The 25,969-nt window shown below is 36.0% G+C and overlaps 1 protein-coding gene across 1 annotated transcript in view; it reads right to left on the reverse strand.

Annotated features, from left to right (window-relative positions):
• Window positions 1–2,293: 2,293 nt before the first annotated feature.
• FIGN (fidgetin, microtubule severing factor) overlaps window positions 2,294–25,969 on the reverse strand; it is a 124,730-nt gene continuing 101,054 nt past the window's right edge. Inside the window, exon 3 of the mRNA XM_008065328.2 lies at window positions 2,294–6,157. Coding sequence (XP_008063519.1) covers window positions 3,903–6,157 — 2,255 coding nt within the window. The 3' untranslated portion in view covers window positions 2,294–3,902. The remainder of the gene's footprint in view (window positions 6,158–25,969) is intronic.

Genomic DNA, 25,969 nt, shown 5'->3' on the forward strand with positions numbered 1-25,969 from the left:
CACATACACGCACAAACACACACCCTAATTATATATGTATATATATATATATTAGAACTTTACTTTCTTGGCCTCAATAGTTCAACAAACTGCGTCCCTTTCACTTTGCAAAATACAGATTCAATGATCATGATACCTAATTCTTGCTAAGAAACATGAGAATGGGATTCTAGAAGTATCTTTCTGCTTGGAGTTGGATAAATTTTTAGAGAAAGAAATTCTAAATATCTCTAAAACATACTTTTCAATTCACAAATATATTTAAATTTATAAAGACCTACTATAGGAATTAATTTGGATTTTTTTGGATGTATTCTTTTGAAAACTGCATAGCCAAGTACTATGCAACCCATATAAATTGACCTTGCTATTTTACATAGAATAGCCTCTGGATAGCTTTTATCATTTGCCCAGATGGTGTTTGGCCTATGTATTTTAGTAGAATGGTTTATTTTCTCCTTGATAGGTTTCAAACGCACAAGAAAACATTATACCCGTCTATCTGCATTTGAGTAGAATACAAACTGACTAATAGATAAACATTCTGTGTGAAAGTAAATAGCCTTAAAGTATACTGCCTTCACATTCCATTGATCAGCTCAGTCAGCAAAGTTTTCCATATTGTCACTAATGTTCTAAATATTTGGGAGAGAAGCATGCCAGAAGTGTGGAATATTTCCATTTGTGCCACATATAAGGTCATTATGAACTACCTCTTGAATTTTTATTGACCCCAATACTGAAGTAGTTTCCTTCACTTCCTTTCCGTCCCTGTTAGAAATGTTATTGCAGTTGGGAAGAAGGGAATTAGGGGCTGTTAAGTGGACTGGCTCAATCTCCTGGCCAGACAGTAAGGGATTTGGACTGGCTCATTACCTTACCTTCATTAATAGCCTTCTCCAAATTCTTAGCAGTCAAAAGAGGCCAAGAGTATGAAGTTCGATTACTGAGTTGTACTATCAGCGACTGTACACATTCACTTCTGAGGATGTGGTACCCTACCCCCAACCCAGTTCCAGAATGGATGGTCAGAAAAGAGCTCATTATTAGGCTAGTCTATAGAAGAGCTCATAATGCTGACATGCAGCATCAAAGAATCACAGGAGAGAAATATCTACTCAAAGGTCAGCCTTATCTCCTCCAACAGATCTTCATTTCTTCAATATGCCCAATTTCCTAAGAGATCAAATCTTGGATTTTGTGAGGCTAAATGAAAATCACACATGACTTTAGCTTCTGCCTAAATACATGGATTTTTGACCACTCATATCTCAAACTGAAGTTTTAAGTCACTCATGGCTCTAATTTTTAAGTCATTTAAAGCTAAAAGCCAAAATGCATGACTTCAATTGATTTTCAGTTTTATAAGTAAGTGTAAAACACAATAGTACAGTCATATATTTGGCATTAAGTCTTACTAGCCACAAAAAAAATGTGGGTCAAATTGGATTTTCCAAAGTTGTCTAAATAAGACTGGGTTTGTCAAAACTTGCCAGATGCTTTCAAGTGAACACAGCATGTTGGCGGAAATGAAATGTAATGTCTAAAAGACAGAAAATAGGTCAGCACTGTGCAAAAGTAAACTTGTCAGTGAGATCAATATGAACCTACAAGTTAATGTGGATATTAGAATTTCCTTACAAGGGATGCGCACGGTAGACCCAGAATACGATTGTGGCATTTATTCACTTGTGAAAAGCAGAGGACATACTTAAGTATTATTTTTTTGTATCCTTAATGAAAGGCACTGCTTTTTAATATGGAATATTTATATTTAAGCACAGTTTTAACTGATAGAATATCATAGTAAAATTAAATTCTGGTTCATTTGCTCAGTTTTTAGCAACATGAAAGATAAAAAAGGGAGTAAAGATCAAGCATCATAAAATATAAGAAATATCATGAAATCCCTCATTAGCTTTCTCTATGTTGAGTGTTTCAAAGAATTGGACGTTGTGGATAAGATCAGTAAACATTTTTAAGGGAAAAAATAACAGAAAGACCTTTCTTGGGGCTTCTCATTGCATTTATTTAATTTTTTTAAAAATGTACATCACTTATTGAATACATAAAATGCCAGTGCTTTGCAACAGTTTTGTTACTGCATCTCTAAACTAAAAAAGGAAGGGGCAAAAACCCAGGAAAAATACATTCAAAAAGCCAGGCTGTTCTGCTTATGTATGGGCAGTGACTTTGGAAAACTACAGCCTGCCCTGTGACTGTTCAGAGGCATTGCCCAACATCAGCCAGCTATCAAGGAAAAGTTGCACATGAAGCATTAAAGGATACAAAGAATAGGAAATTAAGAAAAATGCTACATATGTCAGGGGGAGGGTAGTAGTAGACTGAGGTGGAAGTAAGCATAAAGATGGATGTTTTAGAAAATAGATTTATGGGGAAAGATGGAAGAAAACAAAGTAATACGTTTGGCAAGCTATATTGCAGTGTGTGTGTCCCCACTTCCAATTTTCTACTTTACTTTCCAAGAGAAATGTAACAAAACTGAGGTAGAAATAAACGCAGGAGCACTACAGCGCAGATTTCAAAATGAGAAGCAAAATTGCACTGACAAGAGTAGAATCCAAAAGAAGGGGAGGCGATGTAGAGTTTCTTTGTAGGTATATGTATGTATATAGATGGGTTGGTTTGTTTTTGTTTTTATTTATTTGTGTGTTTGTTTTGGTTGCTATCCTCCGCATTCTATCAAACAGCACGGCAAACCTATAAGCTAGATTCGTGAATAGAATGACACCATTCCCAGCAGTTTTAAGAGAGAACTGGCAAACTACCACCACCACCACTACCACCTATGCAGTAAAAGGCAGTCATAGTTTTTAGGTACTGTGACTTTCAGGGTCCTAAATGGGTCTTGTGGCTGACTGTTCTAGACACTAACACAACTGAGTTAAGTAGCTTTCAATTAACCAGTGTACCTTTTAAGAACATTTTCACTTAATTATCAAGGAGCAATGTACTAAGAACTCTTGCAGTTATTGACATAAAGAATTATTCTGCTCTGGTTAATTCCCCATAATTAGTAAAAGAACTTTTTTTAGTCCTTCCATTTCTACTTTAAACCGTAAATATTCCGTTGTATCACAATTCAGAATGTTTCTGGATACATTCAAAATAATTTTCCTTGCTATTTTCCAATTGTTGAGGTAAACATACATTTTTAATATAAAGTAACATTGAAGCCTATCCTATTACTCTCAGCAGTACATAGTGCTTTCAACACATTCCTTTGAGGTACTGTACAAATCACAATCACTTTCCTGAGTTTTTGCAGACAAGAACATTAAAAGAAATGAACTGCAGAAATTAAGGTCCAGATTACCGTTACCCTGTTTTACCTGTTCTTAGCTTAATACTGCAGAACAGACAGGATTGAGGAATACTGTTGCTCTTAAAATGGCAAAAATCTGGTTTTCTGTCGTAATGCAACCGTTCATCTCTTTAGTCCAATAATGTTTGAAGTTAAAGCTCTTTATATTAGCACATGCCACCAATGTAATTGTGAGGCAAACAAAAAATAAAGCACCACTCCAGGCACTTGACAGCAACTAAATCTCAAGAACAGCAGAATGGAATCAACACACGAGGTTCATGTCCTTCTGAAATCAACACACTTGCACCTTGCTCCTTGGTGAGTGTTGTCTAGCTTGAACCGAACTGAGCATCCACATATGCTTTCTGTCATCTCTGGGGCTTTCAAATCAGAAGCTCTCGTTTGATGCACTTTTCCTCCAAATCTACCCTGACTCTAAAGATGCAACTTAATTGTCGTTTCCCCCAGTACCCTTTGCAATTTAAACACTACTGGAAAGGGGCTCTATTCCCTATGTAGCAGGTTTTATGTGTGTGTGCCAACATTCATTACATTTTTTTTCCTAAAGAAGTTATCACTGACTGCAACCAAACATTTTGTTCCATTCAACATACATATCAAGCTCTTTTTGAGATATGCTAGGCTGAATCTTGCAGAAAGCATTTTCAAAGTCTTGATATGTAACGGGCCTCAACTGGCTGGGCATAATGGCTGAAAGGTCTGTGGCTGGCATGGCATGGAGGGGGCCCACCGCTGCTTCCTGACACAAATGAGCCACGTCTAGTCCAGAAAAGCCTTCTGTGCGCTGGACGAGCAGTGCAAACTCCTTGTCATTGAGACAGTAATTGTGCTGTGAGAGCAGTTGTACTATTATCTGGTGCCTCGCTGTGCTGTCAGGAAGTGGGATTAAAAGTCGTTTCATGAAGTACCTCCGAAGAGATTCATCTATTTCTTCTGGTTTACTGGTGGCACAAATTACTACGATTTGGTCCTCAGCTGAAGTTAGTACAGTGTCCAGCTGCATCAGAAATTCCGTTCTCATCCTATTGACTGGACTGTGCTCTTCACTCACTTGAGAGGAGAGAAGCATGTCAATGTCACTAACAAAAATCACTGAGGGCTGGCGACACCTAGCCACAAGAAAAGAGGCATGGATAATTTTCTCTGCTTCTCCTAACCACTTGGCAACTAGTCCAGAACCAGCAATTTTGAAAAATGTGGCCCCCAGCTGACTAGCGATACATCTGCCCAATAATGTTTTGCCTGTTCCCCGAGGTCCAAATAAAAGGATGCTCCGAGGCAAGGCCGTCAGTCCACTGAATGCATCTGACCTCAACACTGGCCATAAAACCTCCTCTTTAATGACAGCCTTCACCAGGTCGAGACCAGCGATGTCATTCCAGTCCACTGGAGGTCCTTGCGTGATGATCTCATTGGTTACCAGGTCAATGAGGTGTGTGTCAGTATTCTTCAGTTGCTCGTCCACAGAGTGGTTGGATGAGGTAGCTGCACGGAGTCCAGGGCCTTGCATTGGGTGAGAGAGGAGCTGCCTGTGCTCGTCCCCATGCTCACTCATTACTGGCGATGTGTACTTCCCAAAGGATTCACTGGATCTTGATCCCAATGAATTTTTAGCAGTACTGTAGGAAGGAGGGGTCAGAGCCCTACTGGACTGGCTGCTGAATTTCCTTTGCTGTTCAGAGGACATTAGCTGCTTTGTTGGCTTAAATGCTAAGGATGATGTTTCAGCACTTCTGTCAAAGCCATTCCCCCGATTCGTGTTTGAAATGCTGTTGTCGGGCATTCTGTACATAGGACTCTGTGTAGATCTCTGTTGGCCATAGCTGTAATTTCCATAACTGGAGTCCATATCTCCTTGCCCTGCCATATAGAAAGCTTTCCTTTTGAGAGAACTTGCTGAACTGTTTGTCAGAGCCGATGGTGCAATAGGTGTCAAACCATGACCCTGGTAGGTGTAGCCAGGAACAGTGGTGGGGGGTAAGGGTGTGGGAGCAGGGATTCCTGAAGGCAGGTACGCTGAAGGAGGAGGGGGTGCCCCCCCAGGACTGTACCCAGACCCCACAGCAGTCTGAGGAGGATAGCTAGCGGAGGGATAGCTGTAACTGGAGAGGTTAGATGTCCCATTGTAGCCTGGGACCAGGGCTGGTGGCGGAGGAGGTGGCGGTGGGGGCTGTAGGAGCCCAGAGCTATGCAAAGGAGATGGATGAGGTGAAGGAAGTGCAGGTGCTGGCTGGCTACTGTAAGTAGAATGCAAATATGATCCGTTGTATCCTGGGGCATATTCCTGAGATGGAAGCCCTGCATGAAGACTAGGTACAGTGTGGCTTCCACAGGTACTACTTGAATAACTAGGTTCTGTCAGGTTGCTGGCTACCCCAGGAGAGCTCCCTATACTTGCAGAGACATCTGCTGGAGGGAGGGCTGAACTGACTCCAGCTTTGCTGGCAGTGATAACATCCGGAACACAGTTCATGGGATAAACAGCTTCCGAGTTCAAGGAAGGCTGCCAGGGTTCACTTTCATTTTTCCGACCGTTTACTAGTCCTGATGGTGCATCTGAATAGTTGCTGAGTACCGGTCGGTCCACAGGACCTTCCAAAATGCCGGAATATTTCTCTGCATATTTTTTCAGTAGGTTGGATGCAGTCAGAGCAGATATGTCATCATTTGCCCAGGCATACTGATAGGTGCGCTGCAAATGACCTCTGTAGGCTTCTACTTTGTGGGCAGGAGACCGAGTGGTTGAAGTGATGTCAAAGTGCTGTTCTGGCCACTGGGCATGCTCCGGCGTCCACTGCATCTTCAAGCCTAAGAATTTGGGGGGGAAAAAGTTAATTTACTTAGTCATCAGAACTCAGAGCTTTCTTCCCAACTTCTTTTGTTACCCATTATTTTCCACTAAGGATATACACATTACAAAGGATCCAATTTATAATAACTATTATGATTTCTATAACAGATACTCTTTAAAATGGACTACATTTCAGTCCTGTATAAACAATAAGCTGAATTTAAAAGGAAAACTCTATAGAGGCCTATATTTTTTGCATTTTTAAGTAATAAACATATCAATTTATGTGAAGCCCACGAGGTTACTTGCTGTACGCACACACATGAACACGTATATATGTACACACACATTCCTGTCAAATTAAAATTCAATCACAGGTTCCTATGATAAAATATGCATACATTTTAACTATCTTGCATGTGATAGCATTAACATGTACATTAGCTAGCTATTCTGTCTATTCATATCACAGTTTCTGTTTTATATTTTAACCAATATAAAAATGAGACACAGCTGACAGATCACATCTAGGATACCTCTCTTATTTGGTACTGAACACCTAGTTAGCACAGTATAATGCTCCCTGCGCAGAACAATATGACACAGACATAGCAGGTCATTCCATAATCCAACTCTCATCTAAAGTGGTCCACGACAGTTTCAAATCTGCTTCGTGGAGTGCAGCAAAGCAATCTCCCAGGCAGCGCTCCATCGCTTTCATCGCACAAAGCCTACAACTCGGTATGAATTACAACTGGCTCCTTTCTGCCTCTCAGTTCTGTTGTTGAGTCTCTGAAAAAAAAAACAAGCATCACTTGTCTGTCGGTCTTCTAGCACTCTCCCTCCTTCTCTTATAACACCCCCTCCCCTTATAGCCTGCAAGGTACTAAGAGGGAAGGAGAATATATATTCTTCCTCTTATATAGCCATATATATATATATATATATGGGGGGGAAACCGAGGGTAATGGAAAGATAAGAACAGAGAGAGAATCTAGATTCTAACTCTTTAAATTTCTAGAGAAAATAGAAACAGGGTGGAACACATGCTGGAAGAGTACAACTAGATAATGAAATTGTGTGAGTAATGCTAACATCTGCTAGGTTACAAAGTGAAGCAAAGTTGACTATGTAGCAACCTATAAAATGAATACTTTGTCATTTAAGAAAATATAATAAGCAGTTAGAACCAGAGAATCAGTCAAATTTCAAATATTAAAGAGACTTTAAATATTACCTTATTTAACAGATTAGGACACCAGAGCCCAAAGAGATTTCCCAATCTATCCTCGAGGTCTCATATACAGTTAGTTAAAGAAGAGGATTGGGTAGCCTGTTCTCTTTTTTCCCCAATGTTGGTTCATCCTGTTCTAATCTCTACTTCATTCAAACATTTCCTATTCTGGTCCAGCTATATTAAGCAGGCTTCCTTAATCTTTTTTGTATTACCCAAAATGAATTTTGCAAACTGTCTTGTGCCCTCTGGCAGAGATGACTTGATAAGAAGGAGGCCTGGTCTACACGAAGCATCTGTGGCATCAGCTCCCTTCTGAATTACCACAGTTTATTTTGACAGCTTCTACCCCCTTCTGCACTCCTCCCCCAAGCGCTGTGGCTCTTCATTGCCTGACTCTGGCTTCTGACATGGCCAGCTTTGACTTACAGAGCTAAACTGAACATAGCACACAGTTTGGTAACAGAATGGCATGTTGATTCCCTTCTGACTTCCTCTTCCTTGTTTGCAAAACCACTGCACCAGACACTGGAAGTTAATTAGCAGGATGATGCTGTGCTAATTGTGTTAATTTACAAGGTTTTAGTCAAAGAGAATCATGCCAGGGCTGGCACTGCTGTCATGCTTCCGACTTAATGATTAAGAAATACTGAAAACAAGGTGGGAAGGATTGCAGTAATTACACAATAAATGAATAAAGCAACAGGATTCATTTGCAAATATATTTTACTGCAGTTGGACTCATTTGCATTTGGATTTTTAAAAAGGATCCATGTAGATATTCATTTGCAAATCACAACTCAGTTAAATTAAGTCTGAATGCTGCACAGTATAACTTAATAAACCTTTGTATATATACATATATTGTATTTTTTAGCAAAAATACTGAAGGCCTCACTCCTTGTATATGCAACAGATTCTTTCTTCAGTTTCCCTTAGCTATCCCACATTTTCATGTTTCTGTTTTATAACTTTTATATTATTAAATCATCTCATCAAATTGGAAAACATTATTATAAAAAGGCTGATGAAGTGCAGCTTGCATCATTTCACTCAGGAAACTCTGAGGGTGGGTTCTAGGAAGAACTAAAGTGCTAATCTTAATTATTTCTGCTTTTTTCAATCATTACTTTTTAAGGGGGAGGAAAACACACCGCAAAATGGGTGAAATGACCGAAACCACACTTAAAGGAGAAAAGATGCAATTTTAATGAAGCAGCATTTCAGGAATCATACTTTCATTAAATTCAACTGGAAATTATTAAGAGCAAATCGCCAGGAACCAATCGTAAGTAATCAGTATCTAAATTCTTCTAGTGTCTTGGGATTTACTTCAAGCCTTATAAAAAGGAAAGAATATTAACGTGACTGTAATGTAGAACTGTCTAAAAGACCTACAAATTCATTAGTCCTGTAAATTATTTCTAGGGAATTTCTTTTGGGAGTTTTTTTTTTTTCTTTAAAATATTGTCAAAATACAGAGTAGATAAAATAAGAACACATATATGATATGAGTAAAATTCACTGAGAGAAGCCATTGTTGGTATTAGTTAACAAATGCATATAACAAACATAATGAAAAGAAAACACCCTTTAACTAAAATGAAACTGCTTAAATTTGGCATATATAGGCACAAAGTGGGAACTCTCTGCATTGGCTTACATGTTTTCTTATAAATTAATCATTTAAAAATATGCAAGATGGAATTTTATAAGTTACAACCACTGTAAAAGACTGTAGTATAGAGTTTAAATAAAATGAATTGTCTATTTTCACTAAGTATTTCTACATAGTTTAACTTTCGCAAAGCTAATTAAATTTCTTAATATTTCTGTTTCATCTGAAATTAATCAAAGCTCCTATTTATCAAAATTATTTATTTGGAACAAATACTGGCTATACAATTACCTTTTTATTCTCATGCTATTTTTGGATGTGCACACCAAGACAATTAAAAATTTATTTACTGAGGCATACTAAATAACAATAACCTTAGCAGAGGTGCAAAAGGCAAGACTTAGTTTTATTTAACCTTAAGAGAACAGAATTGTTTCATATCCCCTGGAATATAAGAGTTTATCCAGGACATTGAAATCATTAATGCCATTTGAAAGCACAAGTTAATAGCCATAAACCAGTTCTTAATATTTGTAGGATCTGAAGAAGCCAGTGTTCAGGAGATTGTCCTGGCCTTGGGAGCACAAGGGGCCTTTTCATCAGTTTCTTGAATTTTAACACTAATTAGAAGTAATACCAAACTTGTCTTAGTTGTTGTTATTGTTGTTCTGTTTATTGGTGATGATATTTCTGAGTGAAATGCAACAAAAACACAGAGCCAAATGTTCTCTAAGCAAACAAACAAAACAATATTGCTCCAATTGACTACATTGCTGTTATCTGTGAATGAGAAGCAACACACCTGTGTCACTACACTTAGCACCCAAATAATGAAATGGGTATTAAAAACAGCTTTCATACAGTTTCTCTTCAGAACACAAAGAGACAAATCTTGGAAATAATACCATTTTAACATTGTTAGAAACATGACTCCAGAACAATAACGTCTACCTTTGTTTGGAAGTAGCTTAAATAAGTACAATAAAAAATTCAGAAAACAGGGGAAAGAAAATAGTTCTTAAAGATAATTAAAGAATTGGTCCAAAACATCAAATTTTATTTTTGAAACGATCAGAAAATCCTTACTACAGCTGGCTAATTTCATAATGCAACATGTTTGTTTTGAAAAATACATAATTTAATAGAAAATTGCTTTTAAGATAATTTAACATAAGTGCTACATGAGAATGACAGTAAGACATCTGAGCATTTTGTTCTTATTGTTATAGGATGAATTCATGTATAAATAAGTGAATAAGTGTATATTTCCTATAAAACTGAATGGTTTGCAAAACATTTGTCATTTTTATCATTACTGACCATTTCTAACTTAGGTCTGGTTACTAAATAGTTACTGTCCTGTTGCTTTATTTTGTTCTGGTTTGTGCTTTAGTTTTGAAACAAACAACTGTGGCATCCCCTAAAGTTCTGCCACAGCTTCAAAATTTTAAACAGTTATAGAGAAAAATGAAGGGTATAAAATCAACTATCAGAATGAAAGAAAGTTGGAAATAAAAGGTTAAGTCTTCTAGAATCCATTTTTAGCATATATTTTTGGAATTATCAATTTGAGGTTCTCACAACCCCACCCCCATTCCTAACATATGTATGCTATTCAACAGTTTATCAGGTCTAAAACAGTTGCTCTCTTTTACAAGGTTCCCATAGGGTTAATTCTGGCTGCTAGGGACTCTGCCTTTATTTGTAGGTTTTCTCTGACTTCCTAAGGGCATGGACCTGAGGCAAACACCTGCAGGCATGACGGGCTTGTTTGCACTAGAAGAGATGCATAGCGCACATACAGGTCTGCATGGCAACATCACTACACATATTACATTCCTTTGGGCTACTGTATGTTTGAACCTTTCATTATTTTTTAATATTTAAAAAAATTCAATACAATATTTAGTAAGGTTTTCTCTAGAAAACAATCACTACTGAGGTAACTACAGTGGGGTAATTATACTATTTTACAGCCTCCTCAGTCTAATAAGCAAACCGACTCAGCTTCTCTTAGGTCGGAAATGGCAGAATGAACCCACAGAACATTCAAAATTTCAAGTAGAGACCAGCAAATCTATTGGCTAAAAATATAGGTCTATGAAATGAAGAACCTTCTGAGAGAGGGACTGTAAACCCTTTGGGAGTGAAAACTGACCCTGTGCAATATCTGCTTATCATTATGCTTCAAGGGGACTGATGACCAAATCAAACGTTTGAGCAGAGTAAGCAGCATTCTCCTTTTGTCTATCAATTCTCCTAAGCCAAGAGGCCAACACACCATTATCTAGTATTACTTGCAGTATTATTTCTTTGATCTGGAAACTTCCTCAGTCCATTCCCTGATCATTCCTAGCCTTAAAATATGACATAAGATCTAAAAGTAATAGAAAAAAAAAGCGAGGGGAAGATGCACTGAAATTGCATATCTTTTCCAATTTACCTAGTTTGGGTATATCTACAGAGTGCCAAAATTAGAAGGTTTTCTGTTTTTTGGTTTTTTAAAAAATAAGGTGAATGTTATAGAGGGGATGTTGAATTTAGTCGACAAATAAAGGGCCAACTATGTGCAAAGTTTTTGTGGTTCAGTGCCAAGAAGTTAAGGGAATCTGTCTATAAGGTGATGTAACTTTTTCTGCTTTCTGTCTTCTTCATAATTTCACATTCTAAATTCTCCAAAATAAGACTCTTTAATTTTAGAGATTAGCAAAACTTTAAAATGATTCAGTCTAATCCAGACAGTCTCATTTTCAGATTGGTATGTCACTTACAATGGTGTCCTGTCGGGTTGGATACTATTTTGTGTAACATGGTATTTTATTTGAAGCCATTGACAGATTGTTGGGATAGAAAGGGACTGAAGGAACATAAAGTTTTAAAATATTTTAGAAGACTGAAAATTCTAGACTTGAAAAACAGACCATTGGCAACACTGCTTATGTCATCACCTATTTTGATTAAGTCAGTTGAGTACATTATACTCACTTTTTTCAGCTATAATATGTGAACAGTAATGGTGCCATCTATATTACTAGATTACTATTAGGATTATATAAAGTAATAATATTTTTGAAAATATTTTCCAACTGTGAACTGCTATCCAAATATTTATTATTCTTTGTCTTTGAAAAAGTCAGAGATACATTAGACACAAACCAAAACAACAATGGTTAAACAGAGAAAAAGTAAAATCACTCTCAGAACTTATAAATCAGTTGTTCAACCTCAAGACAATTACTGAAAAGGAAATTTTTCCAATAGAAATATTGATTCCAAAAAGGTACAGAAATTATCTCATACTGAGAAAAACACAGAATATAACTTTTTAAAATAAAAAAGTTGTTAAAAATTCAACATGTTCTCATAGTATTTTATTTTTAATGCTACTTGTGACTCAAATTTTAGAGATCAAAACTAAGAAACAAAGTACTTAGAGGCATAAAACTAGTTAAAACTGATCTCAAAACCTGTATTCTCAAAATAAGATAATCTAATTATGTAACTAAATGCTGTCAAATGATTTTTCTCTTTAAATCATACTTTCACACCTCAGGACTTCAAATTATAATATATTTTGCAGCAGATCACCCCCCCATTCCACCTTATTTGCATAAAGCAATCCTTTTTTTTTTTTTTTTTAACAATCTATGAAGTCATTTCCAGATAAATGGTTCTTAGTAAATATAGTTTAGATACCTTACCCTCCTACAGAGAAACTGCAACCTGACAGCCTAAGGGCAACATACTGCCTGCAACAGAGATTTGTTTGGCCAGTGCAGTGTTTTAAAAATCACTCAAGTTTATATTTTTTAAAAAAATCTATATTTTTATATTTTCCACTTTTTTCTTAGATTGAAAAATATACTTTATTTAGAAAGTAAATTAGAGAGAAGAGAGAGGAGGTTCAACTCCCCAAGGTAGCGGAGGGGGCCAAAGTCAAGAAACATGGTGGTCATAGCTCAAAGAGTCACATGGACACACCAGAGTTTAACAAAGCAATGGCCCATATTTCCCACTTTTAAGATAAGCTAAAAGATTTTCCAACACTGCCTTCTTGCCTGGCAACAGCTGGCTGACGGTGAGGACAGCTCTCTCCTTTGGTGTATTCTACCCCTACTCTCTATGATAACATCAGGTATTTTTATGGTTATCTACCAGGTCACACAGGCATTTGAATGTAAGACTTCACTTTGAAAATTCAAGCTGCAGTCTTTTCTTTACTTAAGTACATTTTCTTGAAAACTAGCAAACTTAAAAATTGCTCTAAAATTTAAACATTTTTTCAAATGCTATTTTTTTTTTTAAATAATAAGAGGGCATCCCTGCCCTCTTAATCACAGCCCAGGGAAAATAATTGATAATTTTCTTCTTGATTCAATGTCATTAGTATAACAGTATGAAATATGAATGACGGTTATCTTAATAAACTCATCTGAGATTGCTGTTCCAATGTTTCCCCCTTTGTTCTGATTTGTCCGATATTATTTCTTACTGTTTTGTATATGTCCATCTTCACCATTCCTAACATGCTCCTTTGAATATGCTATAGGTTCTGATACCACAAACCAAAGCTTTATTTAATAGTAAAACATCTGGTGTAACTCATTTACATAAGTAGTTTTGGTACAACTTTTGAGAGACTTTATTAAGTTGTCCCAAATTTATGTTTCTTATTTCTTACAGAAAGTTGTTGGGTAGATGGTACCTAAGTAACTGACAGCTCTTGTTGTTCAAATATCATCACTTTGGGCTTAGTAAGAGCCGTGTTCAATGTTATAGGCACCATGACTTGGACTTGGATGGTATATATCCTGTGTTTAAATTAAACTTGTGGGTAGCTGATGATCTGGATTGGGTTTTCTAAAATGCATTAAATTTTATTCATGGCATGAAAATATTGATACATTAAAATGTGACCAAATGTAAAGATGACTATTTGGCTAATATTTCATACTAAGGATGAAACTTGGTATGCCTGGGTTTGATTGGCCATTATTTTTCGATATGCAAGACTTATATGAGAAGATGGCTTGCATTTATGAGGATGAATGCCTAAGCACTTATGCAAAGCAAATTACTCTGATGAAAGAAATAACATTTTTAGACCACTGAGCTTATATTCGATATATGATCAGGATAGAAACCATATCATTTAAAGCAATCCAGAAAATTGTGATCATAATTCAAACAAGAACTTTTTTTTTTCCCTGTAAGGGCCCTAAAATTTCCAAAACTTAAAATGTACAAGTGAATATATTATCACATTCACACACAAATCCACATGGTTTCAAATTATAATTTAGACTTGTGTTTTTAGGGTGTGGGGGGTGGGTTTTTAAATGCTTTTGTATATAAATTTTTGAATAATAATCTAAAACCAAGTAGCAAAGAGAGTCCAAAACTCTGTGTATACTTTACAACAAGTAATTCAGAAGAATAAACGAATATGCATGCACATGCAATTTAAAATATACAGATGGTTCACACTCTGAATCTTAGTATTTAGTGTCAGGTATCATCAACTTTTGTAAAAGAAAGGGCATGAGGTGAGAGGATTGATTTTTACATATTAAGGCAAATGTTATTTTGTTTTTGGTACTGCTGTGAATTTTAGACAATTTATAATCAGTTTAAATAGTGCTCTATAGTTAACCTTTAAAGTTGTTACTTTATGGACTTCCATTTCTCGTGCTGTCTCTTTCTTTTTTCATACACATTTTTCAGTCCATTAAGGCCATCTACCCTTCCCCCTGGTTCTTTTTGTCATACAAAGATCATCAGGACATACCACATATATGTCCATAGGGACTGCTGAGGCTAATGAATATGTATGTTCTGTGTCACAACAGAGCACTTCCCTTGTTCTACAGTATAAACCCTCTTATGTGTGTATATAACAGGTGAGCTGTAGCATGCAGGGATAAATGGGGTTAACACAACCTGACAGCCCCAGGCCAGATTCATAGTACCTGGTCTGTATGATTGATCCAAAAAGATAATTCCTAAAAGTATTATGCATTTCCTAAGTGCTTTGAATCTTTATTTTTAAGAAGTACTTTGTAGTGATAATAATTACTATCATCCTAAAAGTCTGAGGCTATTCCAGTTGATTCTCAAAATATGGTTTTCCATATAAAATATATTTGTACTTTTAATTGGCACAAACCAGGCATGGTACCAAACCTTGAGTTATGTTGTGTCTTGTTTATTTCATCAAATCCCTAAAATGTTATACTAACCACTATGTACACAACATCTATTTTTAAATAGTTATTTGTGTGTATATGTTCTATTTCAAGTATCTAAGTGCAAAGCTCAATTTAGTTATATTTAAACTGAACTCTATTCATGTTTTGTCCAACGTACCATGCTGACAAGGGTCAATAAACAGATTCAGAATCTCCCAAACCTCATGGCCTTGTGTAAAACTGAATTTGCATTTATCCTCTTTTCTGTGTTCCTCTGGAAACTTACTCTGAAAAAGCAGTTTACAGAGAACAAAATAGATATATAAGCCTGCTTATTTAAGATTGAGGGCTCTCTCATTTAATTAAACGAAGAAATAAGAATATTATTTATGCATTTAGTATACAACTCTTCAACCATTCTCCTTAAAAACTAATTGCTTTAGGTGATTCTAAAGTGTGGAAAGCCTAGACAAAATTTGTTTAGGTATTTATGCATTTTTCTCTTTTTGGCAATTCATGCATTAATTTTTAATGCAATAACAAAATAGTATCTTGGACTTTGAAAAAAATATTCCATAGTCAGGGCTAGGTGACATAGTGTATTAATTCAGTGTCCTTCACTCCCGGGACCTGTATATAATTTAGTCCAGCCTGAAGAAAATAACTTTGATCTGAAGGCAGTGGAAAAAGTACATATGAAATGAATTTTGGTAGGTTTAGTGTTATTTTTTTTCCATGTAAGACAGCATAAGAAGATAAACTTCTCTAGAATACATCCAACAACAGTGCAGGATTAAAAATGAAGAGCTCTTAACAACAACAGCAGTTTCCTCACCTCTTCATTCTCCCCAACTGCCCCATTCTACAGTCTGATGAAATCAACCTGTGCACCCCTTATAACTGGGATGTTCTGATTTCCAGATAAACTGTACACTGCTAAGGCGCACGGTGAATGACAGTCTGATCTTTAATATTCTTGGCTCTCCCATTTGCAAAAACAAAGAATGTGGCACAATGGGACAGAAACAAGAGAGGATATCAGCATCTTCAAAGGAAGTGCATTTCCTGCCCTGGAGAGGATGCCCAACAACCTAATCCATGGGAAAATGCTAACAGTAGGAGAGACAACAAGTAAAAAAATTTATTTCTTCAGTTCTCATCTTGAGGATATCCTCTACAACAATATTTAACTACACAATTTCACCTACTGTTATTATGGATAATGCCATTATGTTTAAAAAAATAGTTTGTCAGAGTTGAGTAAGTAGTTGATTCAGACTTTTGTGTATTTTTATCACATGAAATACGAATCTCCCTTCTTTTGCTCGTTAATTCTCCAATTAATTCCAATTTAATTCTCTTCTACGTAAATAAACATAGTTTATCACTAATATAGCAGTTAAAATTAAAGTTTCTCTCAATATTGTTTTCAGTAGAGTTAAAAAAGACTCTAAGGAGTTAAAAAAGGCTCTACTATAAAATTTTATGCTTCTTATGGATTCTTATGACTATTTTACTGGCGTCCTTAGTTATGGATAAGTACCAGTAATTTTAGGGAAAAGGGAAGTTATTTTTCCCCCCAGTCACATTTTAAAATTAGCAAACAATTTGAAAAAAAATTAATTTTAAATGTACTAGTTTTAGTTACTTATGTTAAAAAGTAAATAAGTCTAATTCTTCCTGCTACCTCTCCAAATTGTGTAGTACCTTCTTCTCAGCACACAAGTTCCCTAAGCAATAGGAAAACCAAAGCTATGAACACTCATTTCCTTAACTATATACCCATTTTTGGGAAGGTCTGGGTTTACATTAAAAGCAAATAACTTCTTTAAAATATATAACTGAATTACATAGGAAAGTACCCCAATTGTTACTTCAGAATTATTTCTGTGTTTTCTTTACAATACCTTTCTTTCTTTTTAAATAGAATAGACAATTCATAGAATTATAATGAATCATAGGACTAAAAGTACAATCCTGCTTATTGAGCTGACATATCTAGAACTGGTGTCCTTTTAAGTAAATCTTTTTAAAAGCATCAAAATGCCTACAAGAGTACTATAATTTTGTTTATATTTTACTTTCAATCTTCTGGCCATTATACGATCGCTTAGCTAACTTGTGAAGATTTTTTCCAGTGAGAATGTTTCATTGTGCCCTCCTTTTATTTAGTGCTTCTACATCTATCCATTGTTTTTATATTTTACTTTAGAAATGATTTTATCCAGTTCAATGTCAAGTGATATTATACTTTAAAAAAGAATCTCTTCAAAAAATACAGCATAAAATAGTAGATTGCTTCGCTGGCCATAGCTCCCAGAAGCATTAAAATGTTACTAGAGTACCCAAATGACAGCAGTGACAGCTTAATAACTTAAAGGCTTTTTACATTAACAGTTTTTTTTTTTCAGTTTGAGTAGTAATATTCAGGCATGATTTAATATGATGTTAGCTGTTAAATACAGCTAAATAACATACTTTAAAAAATATCAAAACCAAGTTTGGTGTCTAATGAACATTCCCATATACTTTCTAAAATATTAGTGCATATTCAAAAACCTTTCTTTTATTTTTTTCTCTTCATATATATTAAAAAGTTGGCTTGTTCATTAGCATGCATAGTCCAACAGCTTTCTGTATTGTTATAATTTTAAGTAGAAGATCCATGGATAAAACATAATTGAAAGGTGAGCCTATTAATCTGGAGAATAACCTCCACAAACCAAATAGAAATGAATCATTTTTAAGTCTCTACCTCATTTATGGTTTTATATTTCTAAGAAAAAGAAGAAAAAAAAAAACAGAGAAACTAAAGGTGACCTTATTTAGACATATTAGTCAAGGTAGCCTTTGCTGTTTTTAAGCAAACATGATTGTGACTCCACTTTGTCCATCCAGTTTTCCAGTGTGTAAATTGGATGATGACTTGGACAATTCTCTCTTCATTAGTGAGCTGTGGAAAGGAAATACAGAGGTGGCTTTTTCTTTTTTAAACTCTGCAGTGTCTTGTAGCTAGATTCCAACGCATCAAGGAAAGATACATATGTGTATATATGTTTTTTTCCCAGACAAGCTGTCATAATTGAAATGAAGTCTAATCAGACTCATTACTGTTTTCAGCAATTTGTACCACCAAAGATGCTTATTAGGTAACTGTGTTTAATAAACCACTCTTTAGAAAAATACCAGTAATGAGCTCTTAACAGCCAATCTTTAGCGTGAATGTAATGTGAAAAGTGTTCCTAGCACTGAATAGATTTTCGCATTTAGTAGTGTCATAATTAAGCTCCATGAATTGGTTGCTGTGATGTTAGATTTATTGCAATAATCTTTTTTTTCTATTTTAAATATACTTGTAAATGCAGTTATCTTCTATTAGAGTTGGATTATATTCATTGTACAAGTTTTAGGCTAGTGCCAACCTGGCCAAAAGGTTTTTCAACTATTTGTTAACAAATGGAAGACAAAAATTTTATAACTGATAATTGATACTAGTTATCAAGTCTTTCCTCATCTATATCTGCACACTTCAGAAAAAAGTCTTCCTGTCATTTGATTATATATGAAAAGTTATCCCAGATATATATTCTAATCATTAAGAGGAAAATGGCATTTCTATCACTAAGCTAAAACACAGAAAAAAAAAGAGCATTCTGAAAAGAATATTTGAAGAAATGTTGACCTTTCATAATAGTAGATATATATATAACATATTGCTTTGTTAGATATTGTTCTTAAAAAATGTAAATATCATTTTCCTTCTTGATTCATTCTTTTTTGCAGCACTGTTTACTAGGCTCTTGGCATTAAAGGACAATATTGTGGATATATATTATTTATATGCGCTAAGAATGGTCACGGGATAAACTCCTAGCTAGGTTTTTATTGATAAGGAAGAAAAAACTGTTATATACCTTTAAGGACAGGAATTATTTTTATGCAAAATGATGCATGTGCTAAAATAAGTATATAATCTATAGAATTTTTACTATGTACAGAATCTATATATTGAAAGTTGAATAGAATTTCACCAGTTTGACTATAGAAAGAGGAGATTTCCTGCTTGAGACAAAACACGGTCAAAAGCACAGATGAAGCAAACTCTGCCTGGCAGATTCTGGAAACAGAGTAGCTAGATATTGCTAGAAGATAGGACAGAAGTATACGCCTGTGCATGGGATGGGATGGAGGTAGATATGAAACATGAATTCAGATTGCCATGGGACTTGAGCGTCTTACTGCCAACATAAAGTGCTGCCCTCATCTATCTTTGGCAATATATAAATAATAAAAATGTATAGGACAAATTCGAGGGGAAAAAAAGACTTAAAACAGAGCCTGAACTTAAGCAAGAGGAAGGAAAAAATTCTGAGTTTAGATTAAAAAACAGTGGGCTAACCAATTAGGTTTGGAGGAATGAAGGAGAGGAAAGGGGGCATTCAAAAGACATAACTGCAAAAACGAAATATTTCTGAGATATCTGTCAATCAGTTAATAAAGAGATAATAGTATTACATTTAATCCTCCAAACGCACAGTAAGGGATTGTTATCACCCTTTATATATGATGAAACAGGTTTCCTGAATTAAGGAGCTTTCTTAAGGCTATCCCAAGAGCCAGAATTACAACCTGATTCATGTGACCCCAAATGGCTACACTTTGTCTCTCCTTGTAGAACTACTCCAACATTTTTACTTGTACAACCAATGAACTGATCAATGAAAGGCTGGAAAGAAGGCAAAGCTATACAAGGAGGCCTGGGATTCATGAGCATATGGGAATTCATTGTAACTATGGAAATAGAAGACAAAGCAGAGGCAATGAGTGCAGAATGAGATGAGAATGAAACTCTTGGGTTATACCAATATTTAGGAGTATGCGATGGGAATTGGGAAGGCATTTACAGAGTAGGAAGAGAAAAAAAAACACACAGAGGGAGAGAATATGTTGTTGTAAAAGAAAAGTGAGGAAGGATTTTCAGACAAAGTATAACACATACATCAGAGAAGTCAAGCAGGATTAGGAAAGAAAATAGGCAATTAGCAGGCTAGAGGTGATGTGTGGGAGAGCAGTATCACTGGAGGGTGGGCTCAGAGTCCATGGTCACTCAGTCATGGAGGGAATGGCTTGTAAGAAAGTGAGATAGTAAGCATGGACAATTTTCCTTACTGATAAACAGCTCAAGAAAGATGAATAGCAATTTAAGGAGCAAAAAATAATGGGGCAAGGGATTTTTTAAAAAGGGATATGTGAAAAATCTGACCATTACCCTATACCAAGGATCAGCAAACTATGCCAGATCCAACAGGCCAAATCCAGTGTGACATCTTGTGAATACATCTTTTTGAATACATCTTTTCAAAATTCAGCATTAATTCCATTTTATTATTTTTATTTATTATTATTATTTTTGAGTTGGAGTCTCTGTCGTATTATTTTAATTTTTATTGATTTATTTTTTTGAGTTGGAGTCTCACCCTGATGCCCACACTGGAGTACAGTGGCACACTCACAGTCACCCCAGAGTGGACCTGCTAGGCTCCGGCGATCCTTCTACCTCAGCCTTCCAAGTAGCCGGAACTACAGGCACGCGCTACCACGCCCGGCTCATTTTTAATTTTTTTTAGTGTAGAGATGAGGTCTCTTCAAGTTGCCTGGGCTTGTCTCAAACCCTCAGGCTAAGCCACTGAGCCTGGCCTGAATACATCTTTTCAATACAACTCTATTAAAAAGTTGTATTGAAACACAGCCACACCCATTTGTCTATGTATTATCTGTGACTGCTTTCTAGGTACCAGTAAAGTTGAATAGTGTGGCAGAGACCATATGGTCCACAAAACTGAAAATATTTAAAATCTAGTCCTCTTCAGGAAAGTTCTGCTAATCCCTGCTCTAAGCTAAAAGGAAAGAAATAGTGAAAAGTGCTAAATAAAAGATACAACATTGTTTGGATGAGGCATGGGTGAGAATTGATGGAACAGTCCTCAAGAAAGTAGAAAGAGATGGATTCAAGAGAAAACATGTTTCAGAAAAATATCAGTGGGAAATAGGGCGGTCCCTCTTTGTTTGGGATGGACAGGAAGAAGTTTAAGGGCAGGTGGAGTATAATTATCTTCTAGATCCCATTGTGTTTTTCTGAAGACACGTTTAGGAGTCAGTTATCACTTCCATCTTTCTATGAGCCAGCCTGGGCATGTTCATGTCCCATTCCGTGGTCTACTGACTATATCCCAAATCCCAGACAGGTCCAAACACTGGTCACAAGGAGGGTCAAAGTGAAAGAGAATGTGGAAAGTTCAAGGCAAATTCATCATCACCATTAGAAAATCACTGTCATAGTGGATGACAGTGTTATTGCTATATAGAACAAGAAAGAGCAACCTTGGAAAAATAGACCTAACTCAAGACTGTGTTTCTAGATTTAACAAGGATTTGTACTAAAAAAAAAAAAATAATGACTGGCAGTTATTACTAAAATATTTAATAACACTTTCAAGCTTCAGAAAGACTTACAGCTTTTGCTAGAGGTAAGATATATAAAGGTATGGAAAGAAACGATTGCTGTCTAAAGAAACTTGCTATTATCTCTCCCTCCATCAAAATTCATTAAAAATTAGAAAATTTATTTACAGTATTAAACAAATATCTCATCTTCATCATACTCCTCTCAGCCCCAGACATCAACACATTGCTGTCCTATCATACTCTTCCTATTTCATAGCAAAAGAAATGAGATTAGGTGACTAAGAATTCTGTTTGTGGTGCTGCTTTGGGTCTTACTTTTTTCCTTGGAGTTTACTATTAGGTTTTTAATAGTGGAAGAGTTTTACCAGAAGGGCAAGTATGTGTGAACCACGGCTTGAGTTAGGAAGGTGGTACATGTGCAGTATATACTCATTTACAACATTTGAACCTCTGGTGGTTTCGCTGGTGGAACAAAAGATCTCATCACGTTTTACTGACTAATTTTTAAGACTGGTTTGAATTAAGTACTCTTTATTTTTGTATCTTATGCCTATTATATATCATGTGACTTTTTAGTATAAGCATGTATTTGCACAAAGGAAGTGAGTGCTTTAATAATTAAAACATGTAATTTTATGTTCACGGATGATGCCAAATGATGCAAACTTTGTTCTCCAGGTTCACCCATTTCAATCTTATTTAAAAATTAGAGTGCTAAACTGTCCTTGTTTGAGTAGAAAGATATTTGATTCCCTAAGATAAGGTATTTTACATTAAAATAACCTAATCTTAGCTTGATAATTCTCTCCTCCCTTCCTTCCCCCTTTTCTTCTCCCACTTTCCATATCACCACGTAGTTATACTGCATTTTGTTTTATGCATTTTACACTACATTTATGCATTTATACTACTATGCATTTATTTTATTTTATTTATTTATTTTTAGTTGGGGTCTCACTCTGTCACCCAGGTTGGAGTGCTGTGGCCTGATCACAGCCCACTGCAGCCTCAAACAACTGGCATCAAGCGATCCTTCCACTGAAGTGGAAGTAGCTGGGACTACAGGCACACGCTACCACATCCAGTTAATTTTTTGCTCTTTTGTAGAGACTAGGTCTCACTATGTTACCTAGGTTCACCTCAAACTTCTGGGCTCAAGTGATCCTCCTGCCCCAGTCTCCAAAAGTGCTGGGATTACAGGTGTAGCCACCATGCCTGGCCTATTTTCTCATTTCAACTGTATTCCCCACTAACTAGTCTCTTTGAGATCAAGAAACTCTATCATTAGAATAGGGCAGGTACTTTGTCTGTCTTGCTCATAGCTACACATCCAGTTATAGAGTATCTACATAAAGGTGATATGTGTGTGTGTGTGTGTGTGTGTGTGTGTGTGTGTGTGTGTGTGTGTGTGTGTGTAATATATATATATGCAGGTCCTAACACAAACATATGTCTAAATACTAAATTTTTAAGGTATTTTAAAAGTTATAAAATTGTGAAGTATTTTAAAATCCTAACCTGCACAAAAATGTAGATAAAATATGTTCTAGCTTCCTATCTTGAGAATTATATCTTCATAAACACTTGGAAATCCTGGGTTCAAATATAGAATTGTCTGTCTCCTGAGTCATCAGAGCTCTTCTAGAATGGGAGAGGCTGACTTACTTATAGCAAGTTCTTTTGTTCTTATCCTCTATCAAGCCATAGCATAAGGGGCTTAACATGTGTGCTATATTAGAATGTTCTATTGATTTTCTGCTATCCTACCTTCAACCAAATGCTCTTGGCCTCACCTTGGGTCTGGAGGTACATACATTAAGGGAACTTTCCCACCTGGAGAGAAGAGACTCAAAGAGTCCCACAAGGGTTCTACAAGTAGCCTCAGGATTATTTTTATAGGGAATTCCAGGCGTCTGGAAGATGTTCTTGAAGGAAGGTGTGATTTCCTAGTGGGCACTTGCTCTTGACTTCTTGGATTCCTTACAGTGGGGAAGAGAGAGCTCTGGCGGAGGGCAAGACTGGACCTTCTAAAAATGGAACCGTCCTTCCCTGGGTTAAAAGATAGTTATAGTGATATGTATCAATAATTTAGTGTTCTCCAAATTTAAAAGAAACATTGGTTATGCTTCATTTTACTTTTGAAAATAGTAGAAGTCATACCAGAAGCCAAAAGACATCCATTTTAGTACCAGTTCCCTACTCACTATCACAATAATCTTTGTTTAAAAAAACTAGTCTCTGAACTTAAGATTCCTCATAAGTCAACATTATTCAATTATTATGAATGCCAACTGAAAAAATGTATGCAACAATATAAAGTGCTATGTAATACACAGCTAAGAGATGACCAAATTGGGACCAGAATTTAAGTTTACTGTTCCTATTTTAATAGTTTTGTTACTCTGCTCCTTTTTTTACTAAAATCTGTATTTTCCACACATTGGCTTTGGTACTCCTTGTAGGCTAACACTAAGCAAGATATTTTCCCACATAAATAATAATCCTTCTAGTTTCAGTCCAAAGCTCTTGAACAAGCTCATTTGGGCTATTTCAGAGAGCACCTGTTCTCCTCCATTTTCATTTGATAATTACATTCTGGAAGGACAGAGGTTAAGGTACCCATTTAGCAGAAGGAAGTATAATCAAGAAGTGATTCTATCCCTTTCTGTATTTTCTGGCTTTCTTACTAACTTCTACCCACAAAGTATTTTAGGTCATTTTTGATAAGAGCATACCAATTAGTATAAAAGTACAGGTCTCATGGAAGAAAACTATGTAGATTATTCTGTAGGATGTAATTCTTGCATTTGTTGAAAAAGAATAAAATAGGAAATAGAATATTTTAGATATTTTTCCCAAAGTTATTTTTTTTCATACTGTTCACAATATCTTATTCATTCTTTTTACCAAGAAAAACTATCTTAAAAAAAATTACTTGGCATAAAAAGTGCCTTTAATTCTGTCAACCCTGCTGAAGTGTCAGTATTGTCATAGTCTAACCATGGAGGATGTGAATTTAGGCATATCTTTAAATTATTCTAAGTTTGAATCCTAGACTTACAGTTACTAGTTGGAGTAACTTAGGAAAATCACTTAGACTTTCTAAGTCTCAGTAGCCCACATTTGAAATAAGAATAATAATAACTCCTTGAAAGACTGTTCAGAGGATTAAATGAGAAGATGTAAGGAAAGCAACTAGCACATTATGCTACTTTCTAGAAGTTGTCACTGCCAGAAAGAGTTTTTCTTTGATGTTCCAGGGGACAGAGCTAAAAGAAAATAATGAGAAGTTACAGGTGGATAGATTTCAGAAACACTTTCTGATGCCTTCTCTACTAATTTATGATTAGAAGATTTACATTCCTTTCTTAGTGCTGACAATAACTTATTGGTTTCTTTTTATTTAAAATAATTTTCCCAAACAATTGGAGTTAAGAAGTATCTATCAAGTTTGCTATAGTTGGATATGTTTAAAGATAATAATAATAACAATGAACATTTATACTTTCTATGGGCCAGGCAATGTTCTAAGTGCTTTACACATTTATAATTTTGTATTCTCACCATCCTATACTATCTCCCCATTCCAAACAAAGAAACTAAGGCAATAAGAGATTAAGTCATTTGGCCAAAGTCACACAGCTAATACATGTGGGAGCCAAGATTTGAAATCAGGCAGTCTGGCCACAAAGCCCATGGTCTTAACTGCTACTCTTTATTTATTTATTATTGTAGAGACGAGGTCTCGTCAAGCTGCCCGGGCTGGTCTCAAACCCACAGGCTCAGGCAATCCACTCACCTCGGCCTCCCAAAGTGCTGGGATTATAAGCTGAGCCACTGAGCCTGGACTTAACTGCTACTCTTATAGCTCATGTGCTTACAGCTGCCTCCATGAATATGTTTCAGGGATATTGCTGTCTGGGGGTTTTCCAATTCACAAAAGCCTTCGCTTTCTAACACTGACATAGTCCCAGGATCAACAGAACTAGATTTTTTTTCCTGACTCCACATATTCTGTAGCCAGAAAACCTCAGGTACTGCTTGTTCATGACATGTAAATCTCAAATCCCAAACTCTGGTTCAGATCTCACTATAGTTTCTTTTCTTTTTCTTCTTTTAATTTGTTTGAGTTGGAGTCTATCCATCCATTCATCCATCCATCCATCCATCCATCCATCCATCCATCCATTTGAGTCAGTCTCACTCTGTCACCTAGGCTAGAGTACAGTGACACCCTCACAGCTACAACAGCCTTGACCTACTGGACTCGGGCGATCCTTCCACCTCAGCCTTCCAAGTAGCAGGAACTAAAGGTGCATGTCAC

The sequence above is a fragment of the Carlito syrichta genome, unplaced genomic scaffold, assembly GCF_000164805.1.
Source record: "Carlito syrichta isolate Samal-C Ts95f unplaced genomic scaffold, Tarsius_syrichta-2.0.1 Scaffold308232, whole genome shotgun sequence".
Taxonomy (NCBI): Eukaryota; Metazoa; Chordata; class Mammalia; order Primates; family Tarsiidae; genus Carlito; species Carlito syrichta.